This window comes from Microtus ochrogaster, linkage group LG4, assembly GCF_000317375.1.
Source record: "Microtus ochrogaster isolate Prairie Vole_2 linkage group LG4, MicOch1.0, whole genome shotgun sequence".
NCBI classification, from domain to species: Eukaryota; Metazoa; Chordata; class Mammalia; order Rodentia; family Cricetidae; genus Microtus; species Microtus ochrogaster.
Genome location: NC_022030.1, coordinates 392,946 through 416,118, shown reverse-complemented (window position 1 = coordinate 416,118; position 23,173 = coordinate 392,946). Strand labels below are relative to the sequence as shown.

Below are 23,173 nucleotides of genomic sequence, written 5' to 3'. Positions count from 1 at the left end.
TATATATATATATATATTCATAGATAAGAAATCCTATTTCAGTAGACATCACTGAGTATTATTTTGAACAGAAAAAAAATAGAGCAAAGGAAAGCAAAACAACCCAGATAAACCTGTTATTTTCCATAGAGAAAGCAATATTTTTACAATTTCCCTCAAAAAGACTTCAGTAAAGCTTTTTTGTCTTGCTACATTAACTTATGTTATTTTATATTCAAAAACAGTGTTTTCAAGTGATGATTTAATATTAAATGTGTACATATTGGCTTCTGTATCTTGTTATTTATATTAGCACCTTTTTGACTTTAGGTTAGCATTTATTGTAATAAGAACTATGAGGTTTAGATTTTAGCAATGTCAAAAACTTTGAAATCACTTAGGGGGGAGATTAATTCATGGATATAAAAAAATGTGGGCTTAGGATCCTGCTGATGACCCATAAAAGTAAGCATATGTGGTGGTTTGAGTGAGGATTGCACCCGCCCTCCCCAGTCCAATAGGGTCAGGTATTTATTTGCACACTTGGTCCCTTGCTGGTACTGTTAGTGAAGTTAATGGAACCATTTGAGGAGCAGCCAGGCCTTGCTGGAAGAAGTTTGACACTTGAGTAAGGCTTTGGGAGTTTTTAGCCTTGTCTGACTTCCAATTCATTCTATTTCCTGTGTGTGGATGGGAACATCACAGCAACAGAGAGTCACTAACGCAGCATCTGAAGACTGAAGGAGTTACCAGCCCTCTTTCCTTTTGTCATTTATAAATGATCAATTAAAGTGAAAAAGCAAACTATATAGTTGGCTTCACTCAATAACATTTGCCACATTTGCAAAGAAAATTATGTGTGTGTGTGTGTGTGTGTATGTGTGTGTGTGTGCGCACATGTGTATGTGTATCTACATGCGCATGTGCAAACCTCTGCAGAAGCCAGGTGTCAATATTGTATGTCTCAATGAATCTAGACCTTGTCATTTTGGTTATACTAGCTGTCCAGTAAGCCTGGGAAAACTTATTTCTATTATCCCATACCAGTACTAGGGTACAGTAGTGTTGCTACACCCCCAGGGCTTTACGTGGGTACTGGGGACCCAAACTGAGTTCTTTATGTTCATCCTTTATCCACTGAGCCTTCTGTTCATCCCCTTTGAATATATTTTTGATAGTTTATTATATCATAATGTTCATTTCCTTTGGAGATGCACACTTAATTGTTCAAGATAGCTTAACTGAGATAAAAGGCAGACTCTCCAAAAAGGAGGTACAATGAAAAAGGACAGATAAGAGGGGATTTTATAGTCTTCTTGAAAGGACTGGCCAGCATTTTGTAATAATGATAGGTAACTGTCTCTGTGTTTGTGATCTATACCATATGCAATGCCTGTCAGTTCTAGACAACCACTTCCCTTCTCCCTTGCTTCATGATTTCAGGAGCAGGGGCTGACAGAATGAGTGCAGCAGGTAGTCATGGCCTTCTCGCCTCCGCTCACACACCAGCCTTTCCTCATGCCTTTCCGTCTATGTCTCTCCATTTCCCTTTTCCTTTCCTGTTACAGTTACAGAAGTGAGAGGAGATGCATGGGAAGAGTCTATGTACAAAATGATAGACTAATAGGTTCAGTCCTCCATGTAATTGAAGATAATGGAAAGAATGCAGGAAAGGTAGGTTGCAATCGATTCAAAAGAAAGAACCACTTGTAAAATCAAAATACTCAACATTATCATGATAAAAGAACCTCGAGCAAAAGAACCAAATATAGTTTTCATCTATCACCCTAATAACATGCTGTGGAACAAAGCACTTCCAGCACTATGGATATTAGACAACAGAGATGAAGGTTCAAGGTCAGGATCCACTTTATTTCTACAGGTTATATGAATGAAGGTTATGATATCATCAGCAGTAGGCTCATAACATAAAGTCCTGGAGGTGATCAAGACTCTTAGCAATAGGTTGTCATGTTTGGGAGCCTATGGAACTTCCCTTGCCAACAACTCTGAAAGAGGACTACACTCTTGAAACTAGGATTTTAATTTGTTAGCCTCTGGATCTAGTAGGGGCATTGTTATTCCATTTTACCTAATGCCATTCAATTTAATATATATCTCAAATACGTATTTCATAAACATATATAAAAAAGTAAATGGAGTCATCTAATAACTTGTATACGTGTATGTACATATGTGTTTAGGTATGTATTTGTGCTATGAAGCCTCTATAATAGCAGGTTTCCATATAACTTTTTCAAAAGGACTTTAGCGTTAGTTATTTCTCCATGTGTTTCCTCCTCTGAGTAACCTTCCCCACCCCACATAACCTTTCTTGTTTGACTAGTCCTGTTTACCTGTTTATCTCACTACATTCTATCTTTCCCCCCTTGAAAGCCAGGCCATGACTCCTTACTAACTTTCTGACCTCTATGGGTATTTCAAATAAAAGGCACATAACTAAAGTTTCAAAGTAATCATCAATCTTGATCATCTGTGAGCACCATGAACGACAGTTAACACCTGGCTTGGCAAGACAACCTACCAGTGCAATAGTGGCACAAATGTCAAGGTAGTAACTACTATTTGCTTAGATGTAAGGCCTACTTCATGCTACAAGATGAAGCTCATACCTGTTAATGTTACTGAAACCAAGAAGCTTTGGCTCGACGGATCATAGGCCTTAGGAGCAAACTTACTATTTTTATTTTACTAAGTGGATATAGTTTTAACCTGGCTACTAATGACTAAATTGTTATACCAACAGATTATGGTAACTCTTAGCTCTCATCAAAAACCACTCTAGTTTCTTTTTGCAATAGATGGTATAAAAGAGACCCTTAACATGCTGTACAAAGAATAAGAGACTGAAGAATACAGGGACATTTACATGAAACCCCTCCTCCCAAGGCTCAAGAGTCACTAATGAAGAAGGGTAAAACAGATAAGAGCTAACGGTGGTGGAGGGGTGATTACAAGGAAATAGTTTCCTACACACAACACAGAAGTTGCACACATGAGATCACAGTGGTTGTGATAGCATGGACCAGACCTGCCCAAGCTCAAGCTGGATGAAATGCTAGCATGGAAAGGAGAGGCGAGCACAAAGTCTCATGCTAAGGAGCTATTGACAACTTAGGGAGATGGAAAAACAATTTTCTTTATGGGTGTGGCTCTTGATAGGGCAACCATGCTCCAGCAAATGGCCCCATACCCAAGAGCATATGACCAGCACAAACTGGATTTGATGGGTTTTAAAATTATGAGGTCATAAATTTGGGTAAGTGAAGAAATGGGGTATAGATTGAAAGAAGTTTGGAGAGGGGATGAACATGATCAAATTCATTGTATGAAATTTTTCCAAAACTAAGAAAAATGGAAAGAAAGTCTGATACCATCAAGTGTTCACAAGAGTGTTGGAAGTGAAAAATGATTAACAATGCTGTTTTTCTAAGAGCATTTGAATAAATTTATCAGAATTTTAAAATGGAAATGGATTTGATTTGGCAATTCTCTTTTCAGCACTTGGCATTGGATTAGGATCTCATACAAGCTGAGGAAATACTCTACCACTGAGCTTCATTTTCAGCCCTAGGAGCAGCAGTTCTATTGCAAAACTTACCACATTATTATGTGTTTGGCACAAACCTGGAACCTCAGCACTGCAGAGACTGAGGCTGGAGAATTGTAGATGAGTCAGTATAAGATACACAGAACAAAAACGGAAGTGTGTTAAAGTATATCATCTGGGATAAACAGACCTTTGTCATAGAAAACAAGAAGAAAATGTTAAATAATTCAGTTAAGAGTATTTTTTCTCACATCATTACACCATGCTCATACAATAGTGTGGATGATGCAGCCTTTAAAAGGGAATTGTATGAGTATGTGTGGGTGTATAATGATCCTTAAAGCTGTCACGTGAATAAGTAAGATACACTCTGGTGGTTTGGGTAAAAATGGCCCTCACAGGCTCATATATTGGGAGGCTTGTACCTTTTCTGGTGGAACTGTTTGAGAAAAATTAGAAGGGGTAATGTTTTTGGAGGATGTGTGTCATTAGGGGTGAGCACTGAGGTTTCAAACACCCACACCATTCCTAGTGTCTTCCTCTCTCTGCTTATGGCTGTGTCTCATGGTGTGAGCTCTCAGCTTCTGCTACAGCACTGTATTTGCCTGCCCCCTGCAAATGATTGCTCATTTTGATGATGATGGACTCTAGCCCTCTAGTGGGGGACAATTCTGTATTCTATCAATTATGTTTTAAATAAACACTGATTGGCCAATAGCCAGGCAGGAAGTATAGGCAGGGCAACCAGACAGGAAGTAGAGGCGGGGCAATGAGAACAGGAGAATTCTGGGAAGAAGGAAGCTCTCTCCCAGGTCTGTCCAGATGCCAAAGAAGCAGGATGTGACCTGCCCCACTGTAAAAGGCAGATGATGATGTATATGCAACAATTTGGTAGGACAGGGGTTGAGAACTAGGTAGGAAAGAATATACTAGAAAATCTTGGCTACACATAGGATAGGAACTAAGAATTGATGGAGTAGCAAATGGCAGCTTCAAAGATAGGAAGCTAAAACTTCTTATTTTGTATCTGGCTGTACTAGTTAAATTTTCTCTCTGTGTATATTGTTGTTTTTGATTTTTTTTAATGTATATTTAAGTGCTGAGAAGATGGTCATTTTGGTAGTACTACCCAACACAAAGACTTATTTTTTCATTCCCTGTACTCAGAGTGATCAGGTCAAGGGAAATTATTCTCCTCAGCAAAGAGCCAGTTGTTTTAACCGAACTGTGCCTGCCCCTCTCATGGCTGTGCATAGAGCTGCTTTAGGACCTGTGCCAACAGCAAACAGCTGAAGAATCATCACCCTGTCCTCCATTGACCTTCTTCTGGAAAGAATGCAAAGGGAAATAAGACAGAGAATTCTGAGCTTGCAGTGTTCTGGACATGAATGAGTACTGGACACATTAATGATCCACTCCAACGCACATAAAGGCTCTTATAGGCCGCCCAATTAAGCCACAGCCATAATCCACAGCAGTCATGACTATAGTACAGATTATGCTGGTATAATCACATCATCTCATTTAAGGTGCTCCACTTTATGGTCCAAGCCAAATAATGTTACAGAAAACAAAGCATAAACCAGCCCAGCAAAGCACATCTCTAAGACATCACTATGCTCATTTATGCTACTAATACATTACTAGTTTCAGTTTTGGTCTCTCAAATACTCTTTCCAAGTAATTGAATTTTCTTCTCTGCCAATCACGGCTCATATTTTCTTTAACACTTCTGCTGTTTATACTGCCAGTACTGAAATAAAGTTATTGAATGATAACAATCCTTCTTTGTGAAATAGATCTAGTCTGGTGATGAGGGCACCGTCAATGTGGATTTTCTGGAATTAAGGGGATTTTCTGTTACTGAGAACCTATATATCTATCTTCTTTCTACCTACGTATCTATTTATCTCTATCTGTCATCTCTTTACAAGTCTATTAACTATCAATCTATTTATCCTCTATCTATCTATCTATCTATCTATCTATCTATCTATCTATCTATCTATCTATCTATCTTCTATCAATCATCTATCTATCTATCTATCTATCTATCATCTATCTATCTCTATCATCCTTTATGTGTCTATTATCTATCTGTCTATATCTATCATCCTTTATGCATCTATCTATCTGTCTGTCTGTCTGTCTGTCTGTCTCTATCATCCTTTGTGTGTCTATTATCTATCAATCTCAGTTTCTCAGATTTCATACAAGCCTCATCATTCTTTGAGTTATCAGGAAGTTAAAGTTTTTTGTTTATCTACATGATGTCTAAACTGATTAGTAAATTTCCTCTCACCTCCTGGAATCCTATATTCTGTTTCTGAACATGGGACCAAGCCCAGGTCATTTCCAGGGAGGACACCTATTTGGCTTGTGCAGGCCCTTGTCTCTGGCTAAGATGTTATTCATGAACTTCATGATGATTTGCTGACAAAATGAGGCAGAGACTTGTCTTCTAAGTCACACTCTTAGGGAAGATTGTTCCCATGGCTAGTGCCTACATACTGCTGCTATCTTGCTGTTTTCCTTTTAACATGACTCCATTTCGGTCCTATTCTCTTGCTTTTCATTGTCCATATCCAAAGCAGCGAGCAAATTCAGTACAAAGGATCAGCAATTTTAATGGGAAAAGATGAGAGAGCATGGTTGACAGGGCACAGAGACTCAATTTCATCTACTTATTGCCAAATCACTGTCAATGGAGTAGGTTTTGCTTGTTTTCACACATGCACCTGCAGAAAAGCTGATGGAGGAGGGTCAGCTATGTCTATGTGTTACTTTCATTGGTTAATAAAGAAACTGCCTTGGCCCTTTGATAGGACAGAAAATGAGGTAGGCAGAGTAATCAGAACAGGATGCTGGGTGGAAGGCAATTAGGCAGACGCCTCAGGCAGTTGCCATGATTCTCCAACCGGAGACAGATGTAGGCTAGAATCCTTCCTGGTAAGCCTCCACCTTGTGGTGCTACACACATTAATAGAAATGGGTTAATCAAGATTTGAGAATTAGCCGAGAAGAGGATAGAACTAACGGGCCAGGCAGTGTTTGAAAGAATACAATTTGTGTGTTGTTATTTCAGGGCATAAGCTAGTCAGGCGGCTGGGAGCTGGGTGGTGGGAACGCAGCCCACAGCTCCACACTACAAAAAGCTGATGCAGGCAAATGATAGTATGTGAATTCAAAAAGGTGATAACTTTAATAATTTATAAATTATTTAATAAAAATCAAATTCCTATGTCATATTTAACAGTACCAAAGAATTTCCATTTATCAACAAGAAAATAAAATCTTTTAAAATATAAAATAATAACAGAATCTATAAATAAAACATATTCATAGCATACAGAGGGAAATCCCCCATCTTTGATGGGAACATAGTTTTGCCCTGCTCCTTATATTGCACAGTAATATATAACTAGGAATCTCAGATTTATTATTAATATATTCATTGTTCTTGAGCTTAGGATAATTTTTGTGTCATTAATTTTTAGTATATAGAACAATTATTTGTTTTCATAAGTAATTCAATTCACTTACCTTGGGCAAAGCCAACAATTAGAGGCAAATCAGGAGGTGAATAGAATTGAAGAGTGACTCCAATGAGGTGAGGGACATAAAATCTTAGAATTCACATAGTTTTCCATAAACTGCCTTAGGCTTTGCCCTATACATATGCTAGGACAACCTCAACTGATTATTTTATTGACAAAACTTCTTGTTCCTCTGTAAAGTGGTGTTCACTTGGTGACATTAATTTATCTTCTGGCCCTTTCAATCATCAGTTAGTCCCCCACCTCAAATCCATCAACAAAATGATTTTTATCTCCACAGACATTCAGCAAGTGCATTGTAGATTGTTGTCAAAGCTCAAACATGTACAAGGGCAAATTTACTTTTAACAGATGTATATTCAAAACTTAAAAAGCAAAACAAATTGCTGCTGGCAAGTTCAGATTCCCTCAAGGCAAGGACAGCATAAAAATGGCAGGGAGCAGCAGTAAGTCATTTTTGACCAGAGTACAGGAACAAACGGAGCTGCACTGACTTGAACAAGCAACAAATTAGAAATATGGAGGGCATGCTGGCCCACCATTTTTATTCCATCTAACTCCAGGCGCCACAGAGAGAGAAATGACTAAATCTCTATTTTAATAGCTGCTGTCAAGAGTTTTGCTCTGCAGGGCCTATTTCAGCAGTTCCTCGTCGTAATATATGGCATTTCCCTGATTAACGGCCATTTTATAACCTGTGTAATTGGCCACAAATCAAGAGAGTGTCATAACGTAGCAAGAAAACATTCCCATTTCCGTCATGGCCTTGGCTTGGTTTTCTGTGGGAATTATTGCTTGAGTAGTTGCGGGGTTTTCATTACTTTAAATAATGTACTACCTGAAGTACAAAAAAAGACATTTAAACTAATGAACGTTTTTGTCTCCTAACCCTTTCTATCACCCCAGTCCTCAGATTTTCCAAAAGAAACAAATGAAATTGTGTCCTTTTATGTGTAATACTAGGATTTAGGAAAAGAGAGTCAAGAACAGGACTAGAAACAACATAAAGTATGTAAAGCACTCAGTTTAGGAGTGAAATCCGAATGAGCACCCACAAACTCAGTACTCAGAAGTATTTTCATAGAATAGATATATTTTGGAAGCAGGGTCTCATGTAGCCCAGGCTGGCCTCAAACTTACTATGTAACCAAGGATGACTTTGAACTTCTGATCTTCCTGACTCTATGTCTCCCCTGCTGAGATGATAGGTGTGCAAATCTAAGTGTATGAAGATCTAGGGTCTGAATCCAGGTGTCATAAGCAATACACAAGCGGTAGTTACCACTAGTCACCCCAACTTTTATAACATCAAAATCAATACAAAGAAAATTCATGAAGAATAATACATCAAATGTTTGAATAAAGACAGAGTCTGGCTCTGTATTTGTACATGAACTTTAATGCCCTGGGTAAAATTCTAGCATCTAGAATATGCATTTGATAGCAAAGAGTGACTGCAAAATAATTGGGTCCATTCTACTTGTGCAATAAGAAAACAGTCCATGATTCTTTACAGTCATCCTTCTGCTGCAGTAGAGGTATCACAACTGCAAAACTTTGTAAAAAGGAGCCTGTGTAATGCGTAGTCTAAAGCATTTTAGTATCAAAGTGAGTTATAATAGAGATGGCTCTTTAATTCCATATCAGTTGCTAAGGAAGTCCTATATATTTTGCTTTAAGGCATGCCAAATCTAGACGGTTTCACACTTCATGTTTTCTAACACAGTAAAACTTAATTAAAAATCTGTGGTTATTTACTTATAATTTATTATTTACTTAAAATCAGTAATTATTTCATAATTTAAACTAGGCAGGATGTGATACATTATAAGTTCAATGTTAAAAAAATTTATGTCTTTCTTGAGGAATATAAAGTCAAGAACAGCAATGGTTGACAGGTCTATGAGAAATATTGAATGAGCAGTTAAGTGTGAATTAGATTTTATTGTTTCTTAGAGAGGATATCTAGGCAAAGATTGTTTTTATTTCTTCATTCAGAGTCTCACAGTTATTTAATTATTGATTGATTGATTGTTTGAGGGAAGGAGGGAGTGAAGAACTAAAGATGGAACCTAGGATCGTGTGTACAGTAGGTGAGCTCTCTATCAGTACCCGCGTCCCCAACTCAAGTACTTATGTAGTCTGGCCTTTGTTGAACTTGCCATCCTCCTGCCCTTTCTACCCAGTATCCATAAGATCGCAGAACTAAAATGTGATGCTCTGTTATAAGGTGTGCAGGTGTAGAAATGCAGGAGAATGAGCAAATTGAGGGAGATAGAATATCACTATGGACACATGACACTTTGGGATAGCAGTATTGTGAGAGTCCATGTGTAGCAACATTTGGGTGGTGGATGCAAGCCAGATGGGACTAAGGCATGAGACTAGAGAAACAGCAAAAAGAGTATTGAGAAACAGGTGATACTTGAATGAAATGATGGCTACAATAGCTTACAATGACAGCAACCATGTTTACAAACATTAATAATACATCAGAGTAGAAATTGCTTTGTGCACTTTTATGTTTTCAATTAACAAGAAAATACACGATTATTTTGTAAATATTTCAAGACTTCAGAACCCATTTGACAAAACTGAAGGTTTCACTAACACATTGACGCCACATCCTCTTAGCTCACTCAAGTGGAGTTTGGCAGTTTAAAGTTTTATCACACCTAAAATTTCTCTTTAGATAGAAGAAGCAATACTATAGGAGCTAGGTTAAAATTATAAAATTTTGCTTGGTGAAGCTTGAAGACTAAGTGTCATCAGGCCAGTGAGAAAGGTCACTTGTATTAAATATATAAGTCATGGCTCACAGTTTCATTCTTTAATAGTATGGTGTAGTATTTCCTATTATAATGCTATTAACCTTAACATAATAGAAACAATGGCCACACTAACCTTTCACATCATTTTCTAACTTCTTGGCCTCATTAAGGATCCTGAAGCTTTTCTGAAGGGAGCCTTTGGCATCTTCCTTTAATAAGCCCTGAGGACTTGTTGCCTGTGGAGAGAAGAAAGGGTGTTACATATTAAATCATAGAGGGGTAAGGCCTAGAAGGCAGCAGCTATACAGAGCTTACTTTAATCACTATGCATTTAGAGTTGCGGATTTTCAATGCATATTTCATGACTGGAAGCTGTTTACTGTGTGGGTTGAGAAATGTTGGGACAGAAACCTGGCTGTACTGTTAAGATAGGTAGAGAAAATGGGGCTGATGAGGTGCTTGGCATTCCATAAATGAAAGCTGAAAATGTTGCAGCCCCAGCATCTCTTAGTAGTCAGGACTATGAGTGAAGCAAATTAGGAACTAAAAACATCCATTGACTTTACCTCTCATCATGTTCTGTTTTTACAGGATGACCAGAAAGCTCCTCCTACGTTCTCAGTGTTGAAATAGAAACAAGAACTAATCTCTTTTTAAATACATCTCTAAGTACCACTGCAAAACATGAACTTCTAATTGAAAATTTTAGAACCTGGGGACCTCTAGACAATATATATTAGCTCAGGATTAGATACGAACAGAGTGACATAAAAATAATATAACTGGAAAAGGATCGCTTAGCTTCCTGTCTAGATATTCATCTAAACAGTGTTTGCTTCTTAGAAGCCATTGCACAATGCATATATACCAAGAGGTGAGTCAAATATGAGCTTATGTGTAATTTTAAATGGGAAAATATTTCAGAGTTCAAGGGGTTGGAGAGTTTTAACCGCTTACAGTTGAAGTATCTGAATTTGGTTTGTCCTAGACATGACACTCTTCAAAGGAACTGGCAGCATCCTAGAAATACAATTTTTCAGTTGGGTTGTTTTAGCACAAAACTAGGAGAGATGACAGCATGTGATAATGCTGTGGTCAAATTAGTTTTAATGTGTTAATGCAAGTTTTTCTTTAAATACTTGACTGAACATGAGTCAGATCAATGATACAATGTTAAGATATATGGCAAAGTATATGATAGAAACATGAAAAACTGAGTTGTACTTGGTGTAAAGAGAAAGTGACAAATATGTATGAAGGAATTTTATGTAGCTATAAAGAAAAATGAGATTATGAAATTTGTAAGAAAATTAATGGTTTATGAAATCAATATGATAACTGAAATAAGTCAGAGAGGACAAATATAACATGCTTTCTCCCATATGTGGATCATATATATATATATGCATACAAAATATATACTATATAATATACACATACAATATAAGTATATATCTACAATGTATACACACACACACACACACACACATATATATATATATTTAGTATTGTGTGAGAGAAAGAGAGAGAGAGAGAGAGGAGAGAAAGAGAGAACTAGAGAGAAGACCATAAGATAAACAATCTTAAGAAGAGATGAGAGTAAGGAAAACAGAGGGTAAGAAAGAGGAAGTGGGATTATTAGGAGAATAAAGGAACCAGCGAGAGAAGGGGAAAAGGATGGGGCAGGAAAATAGAAATGAACAAGAACAGAGTAGCTGTGAAAATGCCACATTGAAGCCAATTACTTTGCATGCTAACTCAAAAATTAGTAAATAACCATGAAAAAGAGAAAATGAATGAGTTATGGTGGCACAAAAAATAGAAAATGCTGACGTAGATGAGCAACAAGGCCAGACTGGGCTATATCTTTAAAAAATTAAAATTAAAGTAACAGTAATAAACTGAATTCCATGTACTTGACTAAAATTCCATGTGCCTTACTGAAAGAAAGACAACCTCAGGTTATCCAACCAGATTCTAAATTCATTATAATCTACATATCATTATTTGCCTGATTCTAAGTTTTCTTACTCAAACAGATTAAAGATAGGATATTACAAAGGGAAACTGTATGGTAAATATCTAAGGAGACATATAAACAACAGAAAGACCAGCTGACAATCTGTTTGACAATGGAGAACAAGACGAGAAAGCTAAACAGAAGAGAACATTTTAAAGCTAAGGATTCCAAGGCAATTGGAGAGGATATATATGACTGTACCACCCTGGACATATCTGATCTTGTCTAATTAACCTCCGAAGCTAAGCAGTGATGGGAGACAATTTGGAGAGGGGTAAAATGTGTGAGGGTAGAGTAGTTTTGGGAGATGAGAATATTATTATAGCAAGATATCTCAGGCTGATAATTCTGAATCATGAAAATAATATGGGTCATTCACAGTTTAGATAAAACTTGGAAAAAGAAAGAAAACCAGAGAAAAATAAGAACATTTTTCGATACTCAGAAGAGAGAGAGAGAGAGAGAGAGAGAGAGAGAGAGAGAGAGAGAGAGAACATGTGTGGAGGCTGATGAAGTACAACCTCTAGTGTCATAGATGTCATCCCTAAGTACTGTTACTATTTGTCTATTTGTCTTTGGGTACAATCTCCCACTGGCTTTGAACCCCCTGAGTAGGGTTAGGCCAAGAGGCCCGACTGCTAGGAGTCAGTCAGGATCTGTTTCCTCAACATTGGGAGCACAAGCTACTATGCTCAGCTAAGGATTTAAATGTGGATTCTAGGGATCAAAAACAGGTCCTTCTGTACAGACTGAGGAAAGAAACATCTTCATCCACATACCACCTTGAAACCATCACAATAAAAATAGCAAATACATTAATTTTATTTCATTCTTTTTCCTCTTTCTCGCACCAATATTTTCTTCCCCATCTTACCTCTATTTCTAAGCATTCATCTTATTTCCAACATTGTATTTGAAACTTACACGAACTTTCATAAAGTTTAATTTAGCACAGCCTTTAAAACTCTAGCCCCTTCTATTTGGATGCATTTGGACATTCCCCCGTGCTGTTTATCAATATTTGATTGCAACTGGTGGGCGGCATTGCTACATGGATATGCCTCGAACCATTTATTCATTTATCACCTGATGGTTATTGGTATTTTTTCTGCCCTGGACATTCTAAATGGAGTTTCTCTGTTCTTTCTTGTTTGATGTTTTGTATTAACACGTGTTTTCCTTTTCCTAGGAGTAAACACCCTGAAGTAGAAAAACTGGATCACGTGGAGAAAATGGTTGAACTATTTAAGAAATAACTCAGAAATTACAGATCGAAAAAGTATTGAAACTATTTTAAATCCCTATCAATAGGATGTTCTACTTCTGTACATTCTTTCCAACACATCCTTAAAATCTCAAAAACTTTGACATCCTAATAAATAGGCATTTTGCTTTTAGTTTCAATTTTCCTGTTGCTGCACCATCCTAAGCATCTTTTTATGTGTTTATTGGCCATTTTCTTTGGTGAAGAACCTGGTTAAATCTTGTTTGTTTTAGAGACAGGGTCTCATGTAGCCCACGGTGGCCTAGAAATCACTATAAAGCCAAGATGGCTTTAAACTCCTGATCAATATGTCCCAAATATTGGGACTCCAGATATGCATGATGTTTAAATTTGTTCAATTTTTTATTGAGTTATGTGTTCTTATTCAGTTTTGAAAAATAGTAACATGTTATTGATAAGAGTCATTGGTCAGATATGTAATTTTGTAACAGATTTTAATATTTTTGGATTTGAATTTTTATTTTATTAATATTACCTTATTAAAGACAATATCTCTAAACTTTAATAAAGTCTATCATTTTTCTCATGTTAACTGTTGGGCTCTGAGTCCTAAGAATTTTTCCCTAATATCATAGAGTTCTTTTATATTTTAAGTTCTTAATAATTTTATAATTTATCCATAGGTCTATAGCATTTGGGGGTTTACTTTTAGATTATGGTATGAGATGCTTTTTAACACAAACACACAATTCTTATGTGAGCATTTATTGACTTGACATGAATTGATTTAATCCATTGGACTATGAACACTTCTGTTTTAGTGGCCTACTTCTTAATATGGATCAACACCACACCATCTACACATCCCAGTTTTGTGGAAATCATGGAAGTTCAATTAAGTCATTGTGTCATTGTTTTGTCCTTTATCCCCCAGTGATTTCCTGAACAGATGTGTCAGTTTCTAAATAATAAAAGTTAGGCAGGTTTTATTAGGATTTCTTTCATGGTATATACCAATGTTTTTTTTTAACATTGTCATCATACAATTAATGGATATTCTGATCCCCAAACATTGTATATCTTTTGATTATTCAGTTTTTATTTATTCAAGAATATTCAGTTTCTGGGCATTTTGAACTTTTATAAAATTTATTTCTATTATCATTATTAATGCTGTTGTCCATTTTAACTTCAACTTCCAATTCCTTATTGACAGAATCTACAAAAGATTGATTTTTATATATTTTTGCCATACTCTTTAGCACTGATAATTGGTCAGTTCTAATAACATTTTAACAGACCATAATGGCTGTCATACTCAGACACCATGAGCATGGTTATACATTGCCTTCATTGTGGATGACTTTTATTTCCTGTTTATCTGCCTGTTGGGCTGGCTGTGGTCTCCAGTACAGTGTTGAATGACAGTAATGAGAGCAGAGATCCTTTCCTTTTTTCCTGAACTAAAAATAAAACTTTGAAATATTTTGCTCTGAACGAATCTCGTGGAAAGATTTTCTTTTATGCAGTAGACCTTCTTAGCTAATAGGGAGAGAAGTTCTTTTAGTTTCAGTGTGCTGAGAATATTTTTAGGAAATGACCTTGAATTCTGTTGCTTTTCATTTCGTTAATATTTTTAAACACATAGTTTGATTTTGATCTATCTTGTTTCTATAATTCACCTCACTTAAAAACCATTGTATAATATTTTTAATGAATAGTTGGATTTTATATGTTATAATTCCATCAAAAACGTTTACAATGCTTTCATGAAGAACATCAGCCTATACTTTGGTTTCTATTTGATGATGTTGTCTGGTATTTGTATAAGAGGGGGGAGGACTTTGGACTTTCCACAGGGCAGGGGACCCTGACTGCTCTTCAGACTGGAGAGGGAGGGGGACAGGAGTGGGGGGAGGGGGAGAGGAGTGGGAGGCTGGCAGGAGGCAGAATTTTTTTTTTTCAATAAAAAAAGAGTAATATGAGGCTGATAAAATGGTGTGTGTGTGTGTGTGTATACATGTGTGTGTGTGCATGCATGTGTGTTCGTGTGGTTTTAAACTCCAAATCTGATTCCCTTGTGAATATAAAACAATTCTAATTATTTGTTTGTTTTTAGGTGAAATTTAAGTTTTCAATTTGTAAAATTTGTCTATTCCAATAAAATTACTGGATTATTCGTACAGCATCATTTTAATATTCCAAGTTTTTTTTTCCCTTTCTGCAGAAGGTACAGTGACATCACACCTTTTATTGCCTGCACTGGTGATCATCCATCTGGCTGGATGGTTATCACCTCTCGATCCTCCATCTCACATTGCACCTTTGTCCTGTGACAAGTCTTCATTCTTCCTGGCTGACTTCCTTTCTGCCAGTGGGTTTTGATTTGTTTCTTCCTTCACTTTTGCCTTTTAAAACACCTTATGCCTTTTTATTCCAATAATCTTATTTTTCCTGAATTTTAAAAATCTAGGGTTTTCTCTAGAGCTATAGTTTTCTACTCCTCAGTGACACATAAGAAGATAAGCGATGTAAGAAGCACTCGGGGGATATAGTAAAGACGGTGTCAGGAAGGGATCTGGATGCATGAATGAATGAACAAATATTTCTGTGCCATAGGCCTGTGGAGTGTGTGAACTTACCATGAAATAAAACTGCTAGGCATGCCCTTTCCATAGCATTTTGAAGTCAGATTAGGGGTACTGGGAAATGAGCAACTGCAGCCATTAACCGTTTCAGAGTTGGAGAGTAGGGTCATTACTCTAAGGAGAGACACGGGAGTGAGCCATTACAGGAGTGAAGGGCTCCTAAGTTGGCCATTGTCATAGGCCTGCAGAATTGAGAGGGTCGGATTTACAAAACGTAGAGAAATAAAGAAAGGTCTTAATGTTTTCAGACAATCTTCAAAATGTTAAACAGCTGATGGCATGTGACTGTCAGTTATAAACAATCTGCCAACGCCCATGTTTGAAAGAGAAGGTTTCCTATGATAAGGAGATTGGAAACACTAACACCTGATGGATGAACAGAACTGTTTCGACTCATTGGAATTTGGAGAGACCCTTTCGAATTGCTTAGTAAGTTACTGAAGCACAGCAACAGAATCAAGACAGGTGATGAAGCAACATTCTCCAAGCTAATTATACCTCATACATATTCATGAGCATTGCATCTGAGTTTCTGAGCTGTGTCTAGAGCATATGTGAAATACAAGTGAGTCTGAAAGTTGCAAAATGCTGTTTCTTGCTCTCCAAGATTGTATTTATAAATATGTTCTTTTGTTCTCTTTGAGTGTACGATTATAAATGTGTGTATGTATACTCATAACTCCATAAAATTTACTGCCATTTAAAATAGAATTTATTTCATGAGTCTATATGAATTATGCATTCATAGTTACTTAATTTGATGTGAAAGAGTTTAAGACAAAGTAGTAAATAGATATAAAAATTGAAATGATAAACTATAAAGATTTAACCAGGGGTTCAAAGTATTTAACTCCATTTTGATGTTAATTTTATTCTTTGTTAAAAGTGTGTAGTAACTCACATGGAAACAAAACGTTGTGAATATAAACATGAATTTATTGATTTGTCCAACAAATGATTTTGCTTGCAAGGACAATGGCCAGTCCTGGATATCCAAAATGGGAGGTCATCAGTTTTTCCTGATCGAATTGCAATGGAGTGGAGGAGATAGAAAAATTAAAAATCACTATCAAAGAACAAATGATTTTTTCTACTAGGGGTCAGAAGCATACCACCAAGAGTTTGGTTATTAGGATAGAAGGAAGAGGGGTGGGAATGTGAAGGGAACCCTAGAGGTAAAATACAATCTACCAAGTAGGTAAACTGCCTACGTGATTTATTTCTTAAAAGCTTGAACATTGTTCATATAGCTTCCTGTATTTTTGTGATGTTCCTCAAATAAATTTATTAGAGAATAATTTTCTGAGTTTGTTAGAAGAGTTGACTACTTGAATGCATGCAAATATTCATTTTTATTTTTTAAAGGAAGTAGTAGCTGACAGTGCTACTCTGTCTATAAAATAACCAATTTTAGAAGACAAATGACCCACTTCCAGAAGGGAAAATGTCCAAGATAATATGCTAACTTACATGATTTTAGAAAACTATTTAAAATGTAAAAGTCATATGTGATGTTGGTAATTAGAAGCAATATGTTTACATAAAATATGTAATGACAAAATTACACTCATTGTGATGTTAGATTGCTGTGGAAAATGAAGAGTAATGCACTGTTTATAATGAGTTTTCATGAAGAAGTAAGCGAATCTACTGTTATGTATACTTTAAAAGACATAACTTTGGGAATATTGTTAAAATATATTTTTGAAGTTAGTTGCTACATAAAGTTACAAATCAGTTTCCCTGAAAAGACACACTTATGAAAAGGTATTACCATAAGGAGTATGGACAGATAGACACCAGCATTATAAAGTAATCATTTGTGGTTAGTTTAGTGAAAAACGCACAGTTTTTCACTGCTCCCTCTTCCTTGTCTTATTTCATGTTTTTATAAAGTATACATGAGTTGTCTTTATACTAATATTATGAAGATAATATACATTTTGCAAATAAGGAAATCACGGCATATCAATTTAGGTACAGTTTTTTAAAACGATTTTTTTCTTCTTCAACTTCAATTTAGCATCATTAGTGTATGTATGTATGTTTGATATGAGTGAGTGCAGGTCAGTGCATGCCATGACTCACAGATGGGCATCAGGGGACTGTTAGATCAATGCTCTTCGACCATGAGATCCATGGATTGAACTCAGGTTCTCAGGCTTGTATGGCAACCACTGTTAGCTGCTGAACCACCTTGCTGGCACTACCAGGATAGTTTCAAATAACTAATAACTAAAAGGGACAAGTGTATTAAAAATCAGTTAAGAAATAACTCCAAGAGATGGCAATGGCTAAAGCAAGGTAATGCATTTCAGATTCCTGGTGTCACATCATGCAGTATAGGAGGTAGAGGTGAAACATGATTAATAAAAACTCAGAGACAGATATTGGGGTTCAACTTGAAAACCAGAAAAGCAGAGCACCCACAACTGGCTCTTATGTCAACCTCAGTCTGAAAACGACCAGGAATTTTCAGAATGAGACTCGGTCTGAGAGATCTCTCCTCCTGTCTTATATTCCTCTCTAGGGTCAGGATTAAAGCATGCACCATTACCACTCAGTTTCTATGGAAACTAGTGTCGCTATTGGGATTAAAGGTGTGCCACCACTGCCTGGTCTGTAAACTGACCAGTGGGGCTGTTTTACTCTCTGATCTTCAGGCAAGCTTTGTGTATTAAAATGCAAATGAAATATCACTACACAGAGGAACTGAGTGAGTTCCTGTGGAAGGCTGAAAGAAACGGAGCGCACAGAGATTCAGAGGGACACCTCCAGATTTGCTTTTGGGAATCCAAGCTCATGACTGACGAGAGAATACTAAAATTCATCTTGAAGGAGAACTTAAGATATAAAAGAATCTGCCAATTATTTTGTCAAATAACTCAAAAAATAACAGAGACATAAAGATACATGAAAATCTTTTTTTTTTTCCTTTTCCACTGTGCTGGCCACAATCCCTTTAGGTTGTCTGAGTGGCACTGCTAAGTGTCACTAGGCAGGCATTAGGATGGCTGGACCTTTGCTAACATTTGAGGCTGTTAGTTTTTAAATACACCTACTGCTGGCTCATGAAATAGCGCTGGCTTTTGTGCTTCCAATAGATAATTATGGAGTTATTGACCGAAGTGTGTGTATCACGTATACCTGGTGGTATAATGAAGCCAGTTTCACTCACAGACTTAATATGAACTGTGGACCTGAGATCCTCATTGACATTTTGGTATTTGCTGTTGTGGGAAATGCTTAGCTCTCAGATATGATGCCAAGTCACTAATGGAGATGAACAAATGCTGCTCACCAGTTTCACCGATACATTCAACTGTCACATCAAGTGTGGACTTATATATTCCCATCGAATTACATGGGTCTAAATTTTAATTTCTAAAATTATCAAAATTCATAGAAATATCCAGTTATTATTTTAATGACTATTATGCTACTATTGAGGGACTAAATAATAGTAAAAAATACCTCCAAGAAAAACTCCAGGCCTGTTTTAATAATGTATGCAACATGGCTTATATAATACAATATTTGGCCTTCATCACTTGCAAAACTATTGCTGCAGAAAATACCACAAAATCACCTCATAGTCTTCTTTATGTGTTCTGTTTCATCATGTTATAGAAATAAAATTTGAATAAGATGTACTAAACAGAACATGTGAAAACATTTTGGAACAAACACTCATTAGCAAGGCCTTACTATTTGGTCACAGAACTACAGGATTCAACTGATTCACTGCTTAATGGTGAATCAGAAGAATCTTGTCAACATGGATCTCAGAAAGGCATAAAGCAAAAAATAAATTATTAGGAATAGGAGTAACATAAAAGAAAATAATAAATGAGAGAACAATACAAGTAGGAACAGAATATAATAAATGAGTAAATTCTATAGGGAATATTCAGCCTTATTTTTTATTAGCAAGACAAATAATGAAAAATTGATGTTTATTCCTGGTTTGAGGACAGACAAGGATTTCATTTGTATTTATTTATCCTATATTTTTAATAGTGCTTGCTATTCATTAATTTTAGTAGTTTCACAACAAAAATGAATTTAATGTTAATGAGGCAAAGAAAATATAAGAATGTTTAATATCTCAAATAAATAAGTATTTTTTAAAGCACTTAACTATTCATACCATAATTTCCTTGATAGCTGGTATGAAATTATCATCTATAACTGTAGAGTGATCATTAAGTTACATAAAAACTAAGTTATAAAGTCAGAAGGCACTAAGTCAGCCTGTGAAAACCCCCAGTGGAATGCTATGCACCCATACACTAAGGAAATTCCCTTGTGAAGGTGTGATGAATATGCAGGACACTGCCTTAGAGATATTAGTCAAGCACAGACAGACAAAAGTCTCAAGATCTCACCAATTTGTGGCATCTAGTATTGATCTTATAGAGGTAAATAGGTCATAATTAGAGGTGTGGTTGAACAGATGGAGAAATGTAGGCTAGACAGGAGAGATGGGGTCTCCAACTATGCACAGGGGACTGTGGTTGATGATGGCCTATTGTACTCTAGAGACACTGTGAAGGGAATGGGTCTTACCTGTTTTTATGGCAAGGCAGTGACACTTTTATTATTATCTAATTTTAGTTATTCCATGATGGATATGAACGTCCAAACATCATGCTACACATGAAAAAATGTAAGTCAATTAAAAAAAAACAGCTTTAAAAAAATTCAGGGCACTTCTATATTAGCAATAACCTATCTGGAGAAGAAATAAAACAAAATTAACAAATGAAGAAATCAAAGCTTCTGAGCAATCTACTCCCCAGGGGATGAAACAAAATATAAGGAGAATAATGAAAGAGAGTCTTAGGAAAATATTTAGAAATGAAAAGTAAAGATCTGTATACTGAAAGCTTTAAGATACTGATAAAACAAATTTAGAGGTATACAAGTAAGCAGAAGATGCCCTGCCTCGTTGGGTTGGAAGAATAAAGCAACCATATTGCCAAAGCTGATTTGCAGTTTGAATACATTCCCTACAAAAATTCCAACAACATCTTTCACAGATAAAGAAAAAATACTACCAGAGTTTTGCACGGATATATGGCTGTTCTTCCTGAATAACATAAGAAGTCTTGAACAGACAGAATAAAGTTGAAGCCATAATATTATGTGACTTCAAAATATATATGGTACAAAATGCCATGGCAATAGTAGTCAAAGTATCAAGATACCAGAGAGAAAGTTGGAACATAGACAAGGTGTAAGGTAGGGTTCTCAGAAGCAAACACATACTCTGGTGGTCAGTAGAGCTTTGTCAAACGGCCTGGGAAAACACAACAGGGAAAATACAATCTCTTCAAGAAAAAACTTGTGATAACTAGATAGCCATACATAGGAAGCTAGCATAGATCCTATGTTACGTCATGTAGAAAAATTAATGCAAAATGAATTTGCAAAAAATCTCATGTGATTTGTCTGACAAGCATTCATGCCTGGAAAGTTGGCTTATATCAGTGGTTCTCAACATGTGGGCTGCAACCTCTTTCGGATCGACTCTCAGCTATCCTGCATATCATATATTTCCATTGTGATTCATCACAGTAGCAAAATTACAGTTACGGTTGGGGAGCCATCACAACATAAGGAAAGGGTTGCAGCATTAGGTTAAGGTTAAGAACTACTGGTCTATATGCTAGTATTAAGAGTTTACTAGACAATTAGGAGATAGGGCCCTGTGCATGATATGCATGTATGAAACAAAGAGTTACAGCAATAAACCTTAAAACCTCTGGGAAGCCATCAGAAGGAGTTAGTGTATTGCTGTAGGGTTCTATTAGTTCTTACAAGGGGTTGATGTGAAAGAACGAGCCATACCCTTCTCCAAGCTCTTTTGTCTTTACCATACAATCTCATTCTCTTACACATGCTCCAACCAAGAAGCCACAAGCTTGTTGAGCCTCAGGAAATTATATTTATGATGGCGTCTAATTTGGGAATTTCACTCTCCAATACTGTGAATAGATAAAACCCATTTCTATGTGTTTCTCAGCCTCGGGTACTTCATTACAGTAACAGAGAAGGAGCTAACTGGGAATTAAAACCTAAATAGAAATGAAGTTACAAAAGAAGCTCAGGAAGCATAAAGGAAGCATTCTGCACCTGCAGCCCGCATGATGTTTTTTAGAGAGATGTCAGTGAAAGCATAAAACATGATGTGAACACAAAACCACTGGAGAGAAGCTCAGACTAAAAGTCTTTGGTGCAGAAAAAGGAGTTTATTGAATGGGAGGGAATATTTGCAAACCATACATCTGATAAAGAATTAGTACAAAAGTAAAGGAGCTCAAATGTCCAAATAAAAAAAATAACAAACGAAAATAAGCAAAGAGCTGGGTGTGTCTCAGAGAAGGGCACAAGCTTTTTGGAAAGAATATGCAGTATCATGAACCACCAAGGGAAGGCAAAGTAAAGCCACAAGCCAGTACCTCACACTTAGGAGAAATGAACCCAAAATGCACGTTACATACACGTTTTAGTTTTCAATAAGAAATAAGAAAACTGAGAAACAAAGTTGCAAGTTCTCAGAACTGCACGTGCTATAAGAATATGGCCAGTGAAGGACAACTCAGACCACATCGTGTTCTGGGAAAGAAACTGCCTAGTGACCATACGAGTTGAGTCTAAGATGAAAATCTGTTCCCCAAATCTCACCCACTAATGTCTTCTCCTAATTCAGTTGGGAGTTTCAAGCATACCATTGGAACCTAATTCCAACCAATCAATAAACATCCTACAGTACAGTTAGATTCATACAGATATTCAGATGGGACCTCAAGCTACAGGCAAAGAGGATTTTTTTTCTTTGTAATTTTCTCTGCTCAGCTTCCATATACCTTGTGTCAATATAGAAGTTACATTAATTCTTACAATCTGTGTCATAACTGTTCTACATTTCTAGTTACATTGTTTGTGTTTGGACATGGAGGAGGAAGCTGGTGTTTAGCAGTCCCTAACTTACACAAGGCACCACCTACATGAAGATCACAGAACACTGTATAAAATTAAGAAAACAATTCAGGGTAATTTTTGGTTATTCAGGTTTCTGTTCACTAAGAAATCTGTTGACAGCATTAATTTTAAATCTGGAGATACTGCCGTCTGTGAAAAGAAGAAATAAAAACTGCCTTTAATAGTCAGAAAAGGAAGAGAGAGGAGCCACTGGAATAGATTTCTTAGAGAAGAGAGCTGATAGAATCTCAGAACTGCCTAAATCTACACATAAAGGTTGCAGATGCTGGGGTAGCACACCAAGCTTCCATCTCAGGGCCAAGAGAAATGGTCTGATTACTGCCCAGTGCCATATGTACCCTGGCATATTGAGTTAAGCAGGGTGACTTTCCTATTTCAGAACATAAGCAGTGGG

At 36.5% G+C, this 23,173-nt stretch overlaps 1 protein-coding gene across 1 annotated transcript in view; it reads right to left on the bottom strand.

Annotated features, from left to right (window-relative positions):
* Positions 1–23,173, bottom strand: part of Lama2 (laminin subunit alpha 2) — a 337,962-nt gene that overhangs the window by 76,963 nt on the left and 237,826 nt on the right. Inside the window, 1 exon segment of the mRNA XM_026786227.1 lies at positions 10,012–10,114. Coding sequence (XP_026642028.1) covers positions 10,012–10,114 — 103 coding nt within the window.